General features: G+C 40.0%; 1 protein-coding gene across 1 annotated transcript in view; it reads right to left on the bottom strand.

Annotated features, from left to right (window-relative positions):
* The window catches only part of CA10 (carbonic anhydrase 10), a 154,259-nt gene that overhangs the window by 31,273 nt on the left and 105,157 nt on the right, over window positions 1–17,829 (bottom strand). Inside the window, exon 5 of the mRNA XM_063409695.1 lies at window positions 4,497–4,682. Coding sequence (XP_063265765.1) covers window positions 4,497–4,682 — 186 coding nt within the window. The remainder of the gene's footprint in view (window positions 1–4,496; window positions 4,683–17,829) is intronic.

Genomic DNA, 17,829 nt, shown 5'->3' with positions numbered 1-17,829 from the left:
AATGGCCATAAAAGTTTTTTATTACTTCGCCACATGGTAAACTTAAAGAGTCCCATTTTCACCATGAGCCTTTGGGAAGTTTTTACCTTTTTATTTTAACAAGGCAGGCAGTACCTGAGCTACAGCACTCAGGCCAATTCTGCCATTTGAATGGAAAATGAGCTTTTTCATTAAATCATACAGACTCTGAAGCACAAAAACCTGTTTTGCATAGAGGCATTAGGCAGCAGATACAAATTGACTGGTGTCTTAGCTGGAGACTTTGCCTAAGCCAAGATTTTCTTTTAATCATTATAATACAGTAGGATGTTCCTGCAAAGAATAGGGAATTAAACTCACTCAAGTCCCTATCATAGGAGCAAGTAAACATTCCATTTATTTATTTAAGCATTCCAAAGCCTGCCTGCCTCTCCACTTTACCAGTGCCAAACATATTGACAATCTGATACACAGTTTTAAAGCCCTTCAACTATTTAAACATTAGTTCAATTATTCTGTCTACTAAAGTGATAACTGGGGGCTAAAAGGTAACCAGATTATTGTAGAGATCTCTCTTAACAGCCTTTAACACCTAGTTATAAGCTAAAGCCTGGAAATTACAAGCCTCTTGGTATCATTCAGTCCACAGCACATTCTGAAGCAATTTGCTATTTCTAGGCTGTTTTTCATGCCATGGTACCACTCCAGTGCTCTCCAGTTTGCTCTGAGTGCCTGCCCACGTGCAGAATTAGGCAATAAAGGTCCCTAAAATAAATTACTTCCTTAGTGTCGACACCAGGTAGGATTTCCAGATGTGTGAAGAACTTTGCAGCTGGTTCAGGGTGGATTGATGCTGTTTAAAGGCTCCTGCTCTGTCTGGACTTGGATTTAATTTAGCCAGTCTAAGTCTTGCAGTGCTGGGAGGGAGGTGCTGCCCTGTCCCCTGCCCTCTCCTCAGGCCCCCCTGCCTCTCTGCAGTGTCCTGACTCTGGTATGACTTGGAGACCTCAGTGAAAATGAGGGGAGAGACATGGATGGGAATGGAGGAAAGGAGCAGCAGGAATAATTCTGATTGTGATCTCCTGGAATAGATCATCCTTCCAGGGTAACTTCTGAATTGTGTCCCCAGTGAAACAGAGGTTTCTGGAAAGGCCACAGAGAGTTTGTCCAACACAGCTGGGATCAGCAGTGACTTGGCAGCTCAGTCTGCAATTAGCAGTCACACAGTGACATCCTGCAATGATTTTTCCCTGGTTCCTAAAGCGTAAGCCAGCAAATATTCCTTGCTGTTCTTACCTGCACCAGCTAAATGAGACTAATGAACCTAGGCAGTTATTTTTTTTTTTTGATCCCATCTCCACTGACAGCATCATCCAAGGCAGGAGTGAACAGTAATCAGCAGCAAGCCTTGAAAGCACCCGTGGCATCACAGACTCTCTCCCAGGAAGTGAGCTGGCTTTTTTACAGCTTTCCCCTCACTGCTGAGAGATGTAGATGTCACATCCCCCAGTGCTGAGAGCTTGGGGAAGATTACTCCTTTATACAGGAGTATATATTATATATTATACATATATATATAGGAGTATATTATACTTGTGTGGGTAGATGGACACTCAAAGAGCTCCACCAGCTGCTGCCCTTCCTTGGAAATCTGCAGCCATACAGCACCACTGATTTGCATCAGGGCTTGTACTTTGGAACAGTGTGTTCTAGAAGGAAGACTTGACTGTGCAGGTGTAGGTGCAGGTTGAATTAATAATTAATGCTTGACCTTGCTGGAGCTCACCTGCCCACCAGCCCAAAACAGCTTTTGAAACCTTGAAAAAAACACCCTCAAAGGACAGAATTCATCTCAGTATCAGAAAGGGAGTCTTTGAAGCTCAGCTCTCCTGCCTGCTGTTCGTCTGTGCTGTGTTGTCAAGGGAAATGCATCTCCACAGAATGATTTGTCCTGTCCTAAGAGACCCAGCTCTGGCTATCAGGACTGATCAATCCTCTGAAGGTGCTGAGCTCTTCCTATTCACTGCAGGAGGATTCAGACAATAAGATGAATCCTTCACTCACTGCAGACCCAGCTGGGCCTGACTGACTGACAGCAGTTTCCACTTAGCTCAGTTTTCTGCTTTTATTAAGAAATGTTGAGGTTTCTGTTAGAAAACACCAAATAGTATTAGTATTTCAGAACTTCTACTTTCAAAACTAGAAGAGCCTAGCTAATAACAGTAAGTATTGCCAAACAACGGTCTACATTTTTACATTGTTATAGTCTAGGACTGATGAATTAAAACCTTAAAAACTCTTTTAAAAGCATCTGAAATGGTGCTCATATGTCAAAAAAAGTGCCATGGTATGTTTCAACCAGATTCGACTTTCATTTTCAGTCAACTTTTTTTTTTTGTTTGAACATTGCTCTTGTGTGTCTGAACAGCAAAGCAAAGACCTTGTTTACTACAACATCCTTTACTTTCAGCACTTAAAGGAGGAATACGTGATGAGTTCACTTATAGACTTCAACAAAGGCAACCAAAATTGGTTGTGTAAGACATTAGTAATTTCACAAAAAAAGCTGCCCCAGGCTATATGTAGCTCATACAACAAAGCAAATGATTACCATCAATTACAACGTCATCGTAGGACAATGCTGCAATTAATTTCTTACTCTTAAATAACTGCTGTTGCTCAGTGCCAAAGAAAATGCCCCATATTAACTGACTCATCACCAGTCTGTGATGCATAGTACAGATGTTAATTTGATTACTCATCTCTGAGAAAATAAGTGCTTTACGATGAAAAGGCTGATCTTTTTTGGTATCCTGAAAGAATGGTAACAGAGTGGCTTTAAAAAAATCCCTACAGTAACACAGAGTTATTGGGAAGCATTATTCTGAGTTGTGGAGTTGAATGCTGCACAGTTCACAGCCATGGCCCAAGCTGGAGGAGGATGGGGTACTGCAAACCTCATGCATCTCTTTTATGTGAAAATGTCCCTATATGAGGAAAACAGAAAAATCCCACTTTGTTTTTCTCAGGAAGTCTGCAAACTTTATTGTACATCTTGAAAAAGTGCTCCATCTAAGCCACTAAAATATTTATCTAGCAAGAAAAATGGGCCATTCTGGAATAGGTATCAGGATCAAGAAATTATGGTCTTTCCTGGGACAGGAAATACATGTTATAGACGTGTTTAACATGAGTATTCTGCCATGGACTAGGTGTGCAGTTAACTTTATTTCTTGAGCAGAATTCAGTGGAATCACCTCCAGAATCAAGTATCACCTGGTTTCTGCATGAATCAAAGGCAGAATGGTTCTCAGTGTAATGTTGCACACCAGTGAGAAGCAAAGGTAGCACTTCTATGGGAATCTGAAGCACTTCCAGCATTACTTTGCAGTTAATCTTGTACTTGCCTTTACAAGAGACATAAAGCCTCCATCCATGGAGACCTTTATAAGTAGCACAGATGAGGGTAGAGGGTGTCCCTATATACATTAAATATGTAGATAGGAGCCACAAAATTTGCAGTGCTTGGTTAAAAATTAGAAATAAACAATTCCCTGATTTCCAGAACGGCGATGAGAAAACCCTTTCAACAGATCAACTTGCAAATACCTTTAGTCAGAAGTAAGAGGTGGGCAATTCCTAGTGGTGACATACCTCCCCAGAGAAGGCCTGTCCATTGAGGAGGTGCTCTGAATCACCTCCAGAATCAAGTATCACCTGGTTTCTGCATGAATCAAAGGCAGAATGGTTCTCAGTGTAATGTTGCACACCAGTGAGAAGCAAAAGTAGCACTTCTATGGGAATCTGAAGCACTTCCAGCATTACTTTGCAGTTAATCTTGTACTTGCCTTTACAAGAGACATAAAGCCTCCATCCATGGAGACCTTTATAAGTAGCACAGATGAGGGTAGAGGGTGTCCCTATATACATTAAATATGTAGATAGGAGCCACAAAATTCGCAGTGCTTAAAAAAAGAAATAAAAATTCCCCTGATTTCCACAATGGCGACGGGAAAACAGTTTTAACAAATACCTTTAGTCAGAAGTAAGAGGTGGGCAATTCCTAGTGGTGACATACCTCCCCAGAGAAGGCCTGTCCATTGAGGAGGTGCTCTGAATCACCTCCAGAATCAAGTATCACCTGGTTTCTGCATGAATCAAAGGCAGAATGGTTCTCAGTGTAATGTTACACACCAGTGAGAAGCAAAGGTAGCACTTCTATGGGAATCTGAAGCACTTCCAGCATTACTTTACAGTTAATCTCATACTTGCCTTTACAATAGACATAAAGCCTCCATCCATGGAGACCTTTGTAAGTAGCACAGGTGAGGGTAGAGGTATCCCTATATACATTAAACATGTAGATAGGAGCCACAAAATTCCAAGTGCTTGGTTAAAAAAGGAAATAAAAAAATCCCTGATTTCCAGAACGGCGATGAGAAAACCCTTTCAACAGATCAACTTGCAAATACCTTTAGTCAGAAGTAAGAGGTGGGCAATTCCTAGTGGTGACATACCTCCCCAGAGAAGGCCTGTCCATTGAGGAGGTGCTCGGAGCCCTGGCTGTCCTCGCTGCCGAAGTGCAGCCGGATCTCCTCCAGGCGGTGGCTGTAGGTCATGGGGCCCCCGGAGATGTTCACCAGGTGCTCCTTGTCCAAGCGCAGGGACACGTGTCTGCCCGTGTTGTACATCGTCCCACTGACCTGGACACAGTGGAGAGAAGGAAAAAATAGAGGGGTTTTTCTCAAAGTAATCTGCAAATCTTACAAACTCTTTGGAGTTTGCTCTTTAGGCAGCTTCACTCAAATACAGCTGTTGCTGTAGGACACGAAATGAACCACACAGACTCCGTGAATTCTCAAAAGGTTAGAAAGAGAGATTTATTCAAAATGTGATTTCTTTACATACTATTTACAGAGACCAGTATGATTGGATGGCAAAATTAACACCTCTTCAACCACACTGGGCCATCAAGAAGTCCCTCCTCTAAAAGGAATGAATAACATAGATACAGTCAACAAAACATCTCTTTTTGTGTACAACAAATCACCTGGGAAAGAAATTTCACAAACCAAAACATCTCAGACATGAAATCAGGGCTACATACAGCAATGTGTGAGATGAAATAACAAACCTCAGGTCTCACTTCAGTTTCTGCTTTGAACCTTACACTGTGTATTCAAATATTTTGCTAAAACCATATGTACACATTTCAGCCTTGGCTGACATGCTGAATAGGACTGTTGCTCTTCTAATTAAGTAGAGTACTACTTTTGGAGTACTTTTCATGCCAAATCTGAATAATGCCTTCACTTCCTTCCCTTTCTGCACTGGAAATGGGAACATTTCAGCTGATATAAATTATTAAAGTACACTTGAACAAAACTGAAATTTAATTCTTTTCTCCGTCTTTTAATATTTATAACAAAATTACCCAAAAGTAAAGGTGCTGCAAAAAGCAGAGATGCAATTATCCATTAATAGGGAACTCTATGCCCCTGGAGCTGCAGGTAAAAACTTTCACTGTCTTTCCACGCAAGTCTCTTTGTTTTGTTATAAATATTTTAGATGTACAATTGCCAGATCTTTTAGCCAGAGAAGTGCAGAATTAATTCCAATTTGATTAAATATGTCTAGTTCCTACTACACATCAAATAGCTCCTTGAGATTCATCTTTATTTTTAAAAAGGCTGAATGCTGTGTTTCATTTGCAAACTGATTTACAGCTGCTGTAATGAAAAAGAAAATGATTGTGGGAATATTTCATATGGAATATAAATCTGTCATGATTTCCAATGTCTTAGAAAAAAATTCTAGATCAAAAAGTTCTTTAATTTATGCCATTGGAAAGTCAAATATACCAGTTTGAATTCAAGTAGAATTATGATTTATTTAAAAACATTCTGCATGGATACAAATGTACACTTGAATAACATTCATTTTAATTTAAGAAGCAGAAGTGTAGCAACAGTATGCTTTGTTGCACTTCAATTTAAAATTAAAGACATGACTATTATGTATTATATCCCATACTACATCAGTACTATGGTAATTAACATTGCTGCAGTGTCATTTTATCTATAATACTAATTACTGAGTTGAAATGACCTGTTTTCTTGCAAAGTACGTTGTAAAAAGTTACAGTGAGCAGACTGTGCACTAGAACTAAATGGAGGAGATTAAACAGCTTTTGATTGTTGTAGTTATTTATACTTTGATACAGATGATCTACTTTTTTTGGAGTTTATTCCAATCTAAAATAAACAGTAATAAATTTCTTATGAAAAGTCATAAAGACATTTATTCTTGTTCACTGCAAATAAACCACAATGATTTTATTTATAAATGCTCCTTACCTTTTCTACTTGATTTTGCATGCATAATAATTAAATACCAGGTTTAGTTTAATAAGTGGAAGGTCAGTTTATTGAACTCAGTTTCAGTACACTGCAGAAAAATGACATAATATTGCTAATCACAAGTAACAAATGTAGTTTAAAAACAAACAGGGGAAAATGGTTAAAGCCTCTTATTCACATTTGGAAGCCCATTCTTCACTGAACCCTCAGTTAAATCCAGCAGCTATGCAAAAAATACTCAGAATGCATTTTCTTACATAAATTGGCATAAATCCCAAATGAGGTTATCATTATTTTCTCTCTCAAAGTAAAACTGACCCAAATAACCCCTAATGTGAATCACATCACTCTCCACACAGCAGAGAGGGGAAATGATAAGAGGCAAATTCATGAACAGGAGCAACATTTTGTCTTTCATATCTCCCCCTTCATAAAAATGCAGTGCCCATAACGACACAATATTGACTTTTTGGAACCAGAATTTCCCTGCACAGCTGCAGATGGGGAATATCAGGAAAGCAGTGCAGCATCTGAGGTGTCTCATTTCTGACCTGAGCAGAGGTGTGAACATTAGAAGTGAGACTGTTGAATTCTCCTGCATGGGCACCAGGCAGGACAAAGTCCAAGATCTTCAATATGAAAACCACAAGGCCTTGACCTTTTCTGTGCCTTCTTGGATTTAAAGGAAGCACTGGTTTTATTGTTGTGTGTGCTGAAAGAAAGAGGAGCTGCAGAGACCACCTGAGATTCAGCAGCAAACTGCACCTTCAGGACATGCCCAGTTATGATGTAGAGTCTCATATTTTCCATGCACTGAGATTACATCTAAATGAAAAGGCTGAAATATTGAAAAACTTTATTTTGTGAGCAGACCCTGTGACCTGCCTAGGCTCTATAGTTGGCTATGCTTGATTATGGGAAGGACCATCTCAACATTATGTGCATTTCTTTCTTGCAGTTCAGGATATTGTCTGGTTTATACACAACCCCAAAATCTTACCAACTTTACAGGTGTACATTTCAAGTATAACCATTTACAGTAAGGACACAGAAACACTTAAATGTGTTCACCCTCTGTTTGCAAGCTCAATACCCACAAATGCCTTTTGCAGAGCAAATGCATTTTCTTTTCCCTATGTGCAGTTTTCCTGCTACTGCAGGAAAATGAAGTTCTGAACTTGCTCACTGCTGATAAGAGAAGGATTCTCCATCTTTATAATACTGAGCCTTTAAAGTGATGGTGACATCAAACTAAGTTGGTTTCGGGGAAAGCAAACTTGCACGTGGCCTTACAAAAAGTTACAGGTGTAGAAGTTAACAAGGAAATATTTTCTGCATTTTGTACATTACCCTACAAAACACACAGTATGGAGAATGGGCACCTCATGGGAAAGATTTGCCTTTTCCTGGTACAGTCAACAGTCTCTGCTACTCCAGAAAGCACAGTATCTTTTTTTAATGTGGACTGGATAAAATGCTATTGGGTAGTTTAAAAGGCTCATATAAAAGACCTGTTAAGATCTATTTAACCATTTTCTTAATTTTTCAGACAAATCTCAGGTGTTTCAGTGTGGTGGGCTCAGTGCTGCTTCTGGCTCTGCTTTGTTCTCTGCGTGTTTGACTTGAAAGTTACACAAAGGTGAAGAATCAGCAAACAAACCTGGGGAGGAAATAAGCACTAAATCTTGACCTCCTCTTTTAAAGAAAGATCAATATTCACATTTATCTTATGTTCTAGAAATGAGACTGCAGTAGAGAAAACATATTTAATGTTCCATATGGCTGGTCTGAGAAAACAGGAAAATCCAAAATCATCCAAGTTAATGATCAGGCCACAATCTCATTTGACCTCATTTTCCTCACAGATTTAGAAACATTTCCAAACAGGGAATATTACCCGTGGCAAAATCCCCATGTAGAAGAGAGCACTCTCATGAGCTTCAGTCTTAATTATGGAACACTTCTACTTTGGTAGGCTTTAATTAATTTATTAACATATTCCTGATGTAGTTATTTTTTATTTAATCTCATTACTTTTAATTCTTGCTTCACAGAGCTTTGTGCACATAATTCTCCAGCAGCATTTTTCTTTATCTTGATGCAAGACATCCACACGGGTATGAGGCTGCTCAAATATTCCATTCTTCATTTCTCAACAAGAGTTGGGTATTCCATGGTAGCTCTGTATAACTTGGCCCTGAGACCACAAAAAAAAGTCCCAACTCTGCTCTTTAAAAGGTGGAAAATGAGCAAAGTCAGTAAAAATGCACACTCAAGAAACACAATCTCTTTGATGCATATTTATCTTGAAATGCTACAGACTTTATGACCATTAGGAAAAACCCCAAAATAATAAAAAAACCAGCAAAATCCCTAAACCAAACTAAAAAAGGCACATAAAAACCAGTCCAGAAAAATTCTTTTTTCCCCCAAAGGTGTTCTTTAACCCAGCATCTGTGGGAACATTTTTGTTTTGTTCCAGCTGTGTATCTTGTTCCCTTGGTCTTTTCTTCCACAAATAGTCCTGAACAAAATACTTTTCAGGACTTCCTTTGTGGCCTACATCTTTACATTACAATATGGCCTTCAAAACCCCAAGACAAAGAAAAAGAAGCCTGTCTCAGGGTGAAAACATGCTAGAAAAGTGAGCAGGGAATGCAAGAAGAAAGGGGATGGATGCTTTGCCTTTCAATTCCGTGCTACATCTCAAGTTCATCACCCATCAAGGGGTGGCACAGGCCCTCTGCTTCCTGAGGCCTTTACAAATAGTGAAATAGTACATTTTGGATTTATGTAAGTTAAAAGTGGGCTGAAGATTAGTTCCAAGAACGTTTTTAAACTTGTATCAGTACCTGCCATTGGGCCAGCACTGAATGTAAGGGAGCAGGAAAATCAATTGTGTATGGCTGCCTGCTCTGGTGTCCTTGGATCTTATCTGCAATATTAGATGTTCCTTTTCTTAGGATGAAAACAGATACAGTCCTAAGAAAGCCTAGTGCCTTGGAGGGAAACAAATCACCAAGGTTTGAGTTGTGTTTTTGAAGGAGTTATAGTGCCCTGGTTTTATGTGCTGCAATAACCAGTTTTTCATCATCTGCTGCCTGGCTTTTCCATTCTTTCCTGCTGGAGTTCCAGCAGAATAGGAGAGCAGATCTGCAGGCTCTGGGAGGGGTGGGAATTGTGGGCTTTCTGTGAGCAGCCACTTTGCCATTACCTTTGGTTTCTGCCCCTCAGCAATGGCAGCAGTGCCATGAGGATCCCAAGGAACTTGTGATGTTCCACTGGATTTCTGCTCAACTCCTCTCCCTGGGCAGCCCCATGGAGGGACAGGTGCTCCATGAAACATTAATGCATTAACACTAACTTTAAATTGGTCATAGCATCCCCCATCTATGGATCTCAAGGTGAAAAAATGAAAAAAATAAGTGTGCAATTGATTTTTTTTGTCTCACTGGGATCTGTCAGCATCTTTGCCAGGTTGGTTCATTTTCCTCCTGACAGGAGGAATTGTCCTATGGAAAATTTCATCTCTGATATGACATCTGAACTTGAGTTTCTATATGCAGTGATAAACTGAATCGTTCCTCTGAGGTGCCTCAAGCAAGCTCCTTTCACTTAATGGGGTTATTTTGGTGCTTGTTCACAGTATCTTGACCATATCCTGTGATATGAAGTTTAAAGTCCTCCCTGATTTAAACTGATTGGACCTCCCTTATGCAAAACAGAGGCTGCTTCAGGGTTTGAAAGCAGAGTTTACACAGATTTCAGCTCTGTGATCAGAAATCTGACTTTTGGGGCAGTGAGGAAGCACTGCACCAAACCAGAATGTCAAAAGTAACCTGCCAGAGCCACCTGCTTTGCTCTCTCCAGCAGAATTATCTCCCTTTATTTCACAGCAGTGGCTACATGAGAACATTCATTCTCTTAATATTGTGCTTATGTTATCCAGTAAGTTTTAGTAGTTTTATGGTGTTGATTCCTCTGGCTGCTGCTAGAGGGGGCCCAAGCTGGAAAATAAAATGATTTTATAGAGTTGTTATTCTAAGTTATTTAACAGTTCTTTAAAAGCTGTTGTGTCTTGAAGTCTTCTCTTAAAGAGGAGATTGCCATATTCAAATAGGAGACAGCTGCTCTATCTATATTCCAAACTTTTGAGATCTTTATCCTGGTCCTGAGGTATTTTCTGTGTGTACAGAGATATATGTACAAAAAAGGACTTTTAAAATTGTATTTAAGCAATTATTTTCAACAGAGGATGAAGTTTTATTTAGGTACTTTCAATGAATATTGGTACATTTGAAGAGTTATGTTATCTAATTCCTTTCCCCTGCCTTTATGCTTAATCACTGCACGCAACATTACATAAAGAAATTGTGCAGAGGCTTTATTTTTGAGAGTAATTTTAGGGGAAAATCTCTGTTTCCTGCATTCTTTCCTTGCAGCCAGCAGAGAGCAGCGTCCACCCATCCTACACAGCCTTTACCTGTATCCCACAGAGCCAGGAAGAAAACTCATCTGGTTTATTTGGCACAGCTGGAACTTGCAGCTTTAATTCAGGAGTGGTGGATCTGTAGGACAGAACTGTGGGATCTCAGGGGTTTGGGGGATTCAGGCTCTGCAGGTTTCTTGGTCATCAGATAAAACATCCAGAGTGGCTTTTCTGGCAAGAATTCAGTGTTGTTATATTGTGTTTATTAAAATATATGTGGAGAGAAGGAAAATAAAGATTAAAAAACACCACTTACTGGGAGGGAGCTGCAATCTAATTGCTGGGCTTTGAAGAACAACAGGCATCATCATCAATACTTGATTAAAAAAGGCCCATGTGAAAAATGAAAAATGTAAGAGAGAAGCGTAAAAATTAACATAATCTTTTCATATTCTCAGTTGAAAAGTTTTAAAAAGGAAATTATGTTAATGAGCCCAATTAACCCATTTACCTGCCTAATGTAATGTGTCATCTACCAGCCTTTGGCCTGACACACTTTTTTCTGCTTTTACAGCACCATTTTCAGTAGTAATTTCTCCCATTCACTCCTCTGCCATTTTGCCTGTTTACTCCCCTCTGTCTGCAAAAGCGTGGAGTTAACCTCATAAATTAAATATTCAGGCTTACTGGCTAATGAGCACAATATGTCAAATTTCACCGATCAAAATAACGTGCTTCAATAATGTATACTCCATTCTGTATACAATATAATTTTAATGGGGGACCCGCAGGGTCATGGTTAGTGGTGAGATAATTATAAACCATAGGATGTGAAGGAATGAAATTGCTCCAAGGACACTGGGAACACCCCACAGAGCCCATGTGCCACATGCTGCCTTTTAGGGAGAATAAAAGTGCTTCATTGTGTTCTCACCAGTCCATTAATGCAATGATTTCTGCTTGTTAGTAACTATGGAGCCTAAAGCAGATGCAGGCAAATTTATGGTGTCTTGCATTAATAATTGCTGGGTATGCTGACACCAGCTTTGCAGTGAGACCATGCTCTCCTTAATCTGAAATATTCCATTGTGAGTAAAAAAAGATATTTTAGGGCATTCTAAGCCAGACTTTCTCAGCTGTTCACAATCTTGTGTGTCCACAGCCACTTTTTTTACCACTGAGGACAACTCTCATCTCATGTGCTCTGACAGTCACAAGGATTATATGAAGGAGGGAAAAATTAGATTTGCACGCTCCTCTTAGTTTATTAATCTTAGTTTAGAAATAGCCAAAGTCAAAAAGTAATTAAAGGAATAACTGAGTTTTGAAGAACTCCTTACCCTAATGTAGTCTCAGTCTATGAAGAGATTTTAGTTTGGTTTTGTTTGAAGAATCTGCATTTAAAGTTGTATTAAGGATATTTTTTGTTTCTGCTAAAGAGATGTCAAAAAAGCCGCCTTTCAAAATGTGAAGGCTTACATAAATATTTAAAAGGTTGTAAATGGCAGAGAAGCCAACAAATTTGTGAGAAATCCAGATCAAAGAAAAATTGCTCTTTCCATTTTTTATGTGGGTTCAAAAGGTAAAATTGAATATATTAAAAAACAGAGCTCCTTTTTAGTGAGTTACACTGAGATGCACTGACCTTTGGAGTTGCCTGATTTCAGAGCTTTTCTTTCAGAGAAGTCTTGGCTTGAAAAACTAGAGGTTTTCCAAAGGAATCCAGATCAGACAGAAATTTATAGGATATATTGAAATTAGTGTGTTTTAATTTCCTTATGTTTACCATTTAGCAAGACAGACATTTGAAGCTTAAATCTCATTTGATCAACTGCATATTAATAAATGTGTTCCAGCTTTCTATGATCTTAATTTTGCTTCTACATTTTCTTCAGTACTTTCATTCCTAACACATCCTTCCCTGCTGAGAGGATGAGATATAGCCAGTTGATTGATTTAAATTCTCTTTTAAACCATCGGTGCATCTCCTACTTTACTATTTGCGCACAGCATTAGCAAAAAGGCTGTGCTAAATTAGTTTGAGAAGTATCTTTTAGGTTAAGTAATTAATATTGTGGTGTTGTGGAGGTTATTAATGCACTCACTGCTTTATTTACCTGCATCCATGTATCTTTACATGTATATATCTCTACATATACATGTACAGAAGTGAAATATTTTATTTTTTACTAACTTTGTTAATAGAAAGGAAGAGAAAAATGTCCTCTCACACAGGCTGAGATTAATAAGAAACCTTTCTTCATGTTGTGCATGCAGAGCAGCAGATCCAAGTGCCTGAGAATCACAGAGCTTCCTGCCCAGGGTAAAGGATGTGCCCTCAAAACTCTCCTGTTTCACACCACAATCAACACACACCATTACTACACTTATTGTAGTTATTTATTTCTCTAGCTCCTTTGCTGCCAGAGTGTTTGAATTTCTAGGCCTATTAAGTTTTCATAAAGTCTCTAAAATAATGAAGGGACTGCTGCTGTTTTTTGCCATCCTGTGCCCAGTCCAGCCATGGCATTCCATGAACTGATCCTAAGAAAAACAGCAGTGTCTGAGCTGTGGAAAACCGAGCCCAGGATGATTTTGCTCAGCCTTGGAGGACCGAGGAGATGGATCAGAGAGGAGCTTGGCCCTCCCTGCTGTTTTTGGCCCCTTTCCCTGCCCGGGGCTGTGTCACTCCCTGCTGCAGCCCCACAGTGGCACCACCCAAGAGCTGCTGCTCCTGGTACTGTGAGCCTGCAGCCCTCCCCCTGATCCCTGCAACAGATCTGCAATTGTGGAACTGGAAAATAAACCCCAAACCACCAGGCTGCAGCTCTTCCCAAAGCTTAATGATAATCCTTTGTAGTGTTTCTGATTTGAACTATCACTAACAACTGCATCAGCAGCAGAGACTCTGAAGATAGGATGGTCACAGATCAGAAGGATATCAGGAAACATGAAGAAGCTCCTTAATTAATTTCTAATCCTTTTTCAGCCTTAATCTTCTTTTTTATAGTAAGATCTGGCATTACACATTTTCTGCACACATGCTTTCTAGATGATGTAGATTAAGTCTTAGGTCTCTGAATTGCTAGGAGCAGCATGTTGGTAGGTTAGCTCCCACTGCAGCCTCATGCTGGAATGCCTAGGATTAATCTCTGTGGGCTGATATATTCAGCTGAAATATTCATTAAAGGTATCTGTAGTCATCCAGGATTTTAATCCATGCTCTGTTCTGTGTTTCACGAGGGTTTGTTCAATCTCTGCCACAGCTGGGGCTTTGTGCATTTATTCCAGAATTAGACTTACAAATAGCAGTGCAGGGAGAGGGGGCAGGAGGGTACCAAGTGAGTATCTTGTTTCCAGGAATAAGAATAAATTATTCTGCAGTTATTTTGAGTACACATTGTATAACCAAGAGGTGGGGAGCTTTTTTCCTTACTAGCAATTGATAAAATGTCTTCTAATTTCTTTTGTGAATACATGAAATAAGTGGAGAGGCTTCCTCTACCACGCTAACAAATAGAGATGCAGGAAAGGTGGCCACCAAGCACCCTCCTCCACCCTTACCCTGGGGCAGAATCTGAAGTCTCACCATTTGGGGGATTTGAATGTTGGAGAATTCTGTCCCTATCAAATTCTGTAGCAAAATAGTTTCAGGATCCTAAAGAAGGACCATAATTGGCTTTTTCCTCCCTACTTTCTAGGGAAGCTTTTAAATTTCCCTATGGTTAAGCAGGAATTTTCCATCTAACTAGAGGGGTTTTTCTTTTAACAAGGAGTTAGTCAAATTTAACAACTACCTGGACAACGATCACCTGATTTTGCTTCTGACACTTCCAATAGGAGAATTCCAGGCTGTAACCATAGTAGAGAACAGAATGTTCATCCCTTCAAACTCAGGAATGAAGGTAGGTCAGTGCTGACAATGTGTTTTAAATTGTTCCTGACTCAGATGCTCTTGCAGCACCACCAGATCCACATTTAGATAAGAATTTATTCTGTCCCACCGCCCTGGTGAAACCTTTTTGGTTTTGTGGGGTGTTGGTACCAAACCAGCTCTGCTTCCACTTAAACACACGCCAGAGAAACAAAATGAGATTGACAGTGAGCCTGCCTGATGTTCCCAGCCAGAAAACCTGGAGCTGCTGCTGGCAGACACAGCCCTGGAGCCACAAAGGATGTGATCCCACTGGAAGATAATTGGCTAAATCTGGAGATTTAGCTGGAGAGCTAAATCTAGGAAGTTGTTTTAAAATTTGCTGAAGCCTGTGCAGCCCTGGGTTCACGCTGTCTCTGACATGCAAGCAGGCTGCTTTCAAACTGCTATCAAAGGATGTTATTTTTGCCAAGAGCCCCAGTGACTGAGGTCTCTGCAATCCCTACAATTTGGTGCATTGATAACCAGGGAATTGCCTCTTTATTGTTCTAAAGCAAAATCCTATTTACAGCAAAACCTGTCGCTTCACAGAATCCACAGACTTCTAAAGAGAAAAAACTTTTGCTTACTGCTAAAAAATACAGTGGAAAGTATCGCTTGAGGGAATATTTAACAATACCTGCAAAATACAGGATTCAAATCTGTGCCATATTTAAATTCATATGTTTTTTATTTTTTTACCTAGCAGCTTTTCCTCTATTGTAACATAAAATTAGTGTATGCCATGTGTGTGCAAATATTTATTTATCATTAGCTTTATGAGTCTCTTTCTCTTTTTGACCATTGCCGCTATTCAGCTCCTCTAAGTATTCTAACAATTATGTAAAGATGCCATTTGGGAACCCTGAATTGTAAATTTTCTCCATATGTGGTACATCCAACCTCCTGTTCTCACTTATCCATGTAGATGACTGCATCAGAGTATGTTACATTTCATGCAGTAAACCAGTTTCCAAGCATTACCATATAAACATCAGGTGAAATGTAACACAGCCTCAACAGACCTCATTAAAATGTATTTATCAAATAACTTCTGTCAAATGGAATGGACTCAAGGAAGCCTCTTGCCATTTATTTGTGTGGAGCCTGGTGCTCCTTTTATTGATGCCAATGGGGAATTGACTGATTCTCTTCTCATGCTGGATTTACTGCAGTATAAATTTACTGGCTTCAGCAGCGCTACTGCTTCTGATTTACACTGTTGTGAGAGGAGAATCAAACCTGCAGTTTACAGCTGAGGATTTGTACCAGATCAAGCATTCAGAATGCACAGGGAAATGCCCCTTGTGAAGATTAGTGGTCATTCTTTATGTGGAGATCACTTGCTTTCCTGCTTTGAATACTCAGTCAATGACTGTTTATAGCAGAGCACATACAAATCAGGCTTATGAGGTATTAAATCAGATTTAGGGTAAATTTTCAAGTTGTCCTAAACAACGTGGCTGAAAAATGGTGGATATATTTACTTGTACAAGTCAAGTGGCCACTCATCCCTTGTTAGCACAGGCATACAGGAGCTGTGAATTTAGGCAAATGCATTTACCAAAAAACAGTGGAGATCACATGGAAATTTAGTCCACATACCTATAGTTTGATTTGAAATATTTTTTGTTCTTTATGATTCATAATTCCTTTTTTTTTTTTTTCTTAATAAAAGATCTCCTGGCAGTACAAGAGATTTGGGGATTATTGGCAAATACAGAGTTTTGCAGATCTGTGCATTTACAATGAGCTACTTAATATGCAGCTTTCCTGTAAAAAAATAAAACCACCCAGGTTTTGGGCTCAAAGATCAGCTGGGATTAGGCTCTTTCTACTGAGGAAAGAGGCACCACCCTACCCTGATTTCTTGTGAAATTTGCAGGTCTAAGCAGAGCTTAAGGTCTTAGTTTTGATGGAAGGACTCTGCAGTGAGGCTGAAATGCCACCACGCCATCCCAGGGAAAGAGCCCACACAGAGCTCCAGAGGTGTCCCTTTCTGTGCCCCTTTCTGTGCCACCCTGTGTGGAGACAGAACCAGCCAGGGTTCATCACATGCTCTGTGCAGGACATCACAAAACACCCACAGGAATGCCCTGACTGGGCCCTTCTGAACGTGTTGAGGAGGATTGAGCCCTTTTGCTCAAATGCCAGAGCTTTGCATTTAGAGTTTCAGGAAGAACCACGCATTTATAAGCAAGTTAAGATGCAGCAGAGCTTTTGTTCATGATTTAGGACGGGTGGTTTTCCACCAGCAGCTGTGTGAGCAGCACTGCACAGGTGAGGCAGCTCCATCTCCAGGGCAGTCTGTCATGAGCAGGGTGTACCAGGATCGGGATTCAAGGGGAACAGCTCAGCCAGGTATCATTTCATCAGAACACTTGGAAAACAACCTTACAGTTTGATTTCCCTTTGCCCAACACTCTCTGCCTTCTTTACCCTGCTAAATTTAGAGCTTTTAGGACACTTTCCCCTTTCGTTCCTTGTGTGCTCCCACCATTTTTGAATTCCTCATATGTAACATCCAAACGTGTGTGTGTGTCTGTATGTGAGAGACCTGGCTACTTCTAGATCAATTTACTTTAATTGCCTCTAGTCTTTATCTGGAAACTGTGTAAGAGTTTACATGGATTTCTCTTTCATTGATAGGGAAACTAAACACAAGACATTGTTTAAGAGGGGCTTTATCTATGGAACAAAGCTGATTTATTGCTATATAAACTGATACAAACTGCAGTGCAGACAGGACCCTTGGATTTGGAGCTCTTCAGGCATCAGTGAGAGCTGGGGGAATTTCAAACCAGGTCCTTTTCACTCAAATGACGACAGCATAGGCACGTATCATTTATTTCATGCATCAAGGGAGATTTTAAGAGGCCTCATCACTCAAGAGAACACAGACCCCAGTCCTCAGCTCTCCTGAACAAAACAAGCCTTCCCTGAGCTGTGTAGATGGCTGATGATTCCCCCCAGATGACCACAAACCTTTCAAAAGCTGGCAGCTCACACATGCTGCTCTCCAAGGCAGAACATTTGTTCAGATTCCCCTGTGGTCCTTCCCTACTCATTCCCTTATTCAGGGTGTGTTTTGAAGTGCCAGCAATAGGCACAAGGCCTCCCTCCCTACATCAATGGAGACAGGGCTGCTG

Source organism: Prinia subflava, chromosome 12 (genome assembly GCF_021018805.1).
Source record: "Prinia subflava isolate CZ2003 ecotype Zambia chromosome 12, Cam_Psub_1.2, whole genome shotgun sequence".
NCBI classification, from domain to species: domain Eukaryota; kingdom Metazoa; phylum Chordata; class Aves; order Passeriformes; family Cisticolidae; genus Prinia; species Prinia subflava.
The sequence above is the reverse complement of the archived record's forward strand: the minus strand, read 5'-3'. Positions and strand labels throughout refer to the sequence as shown.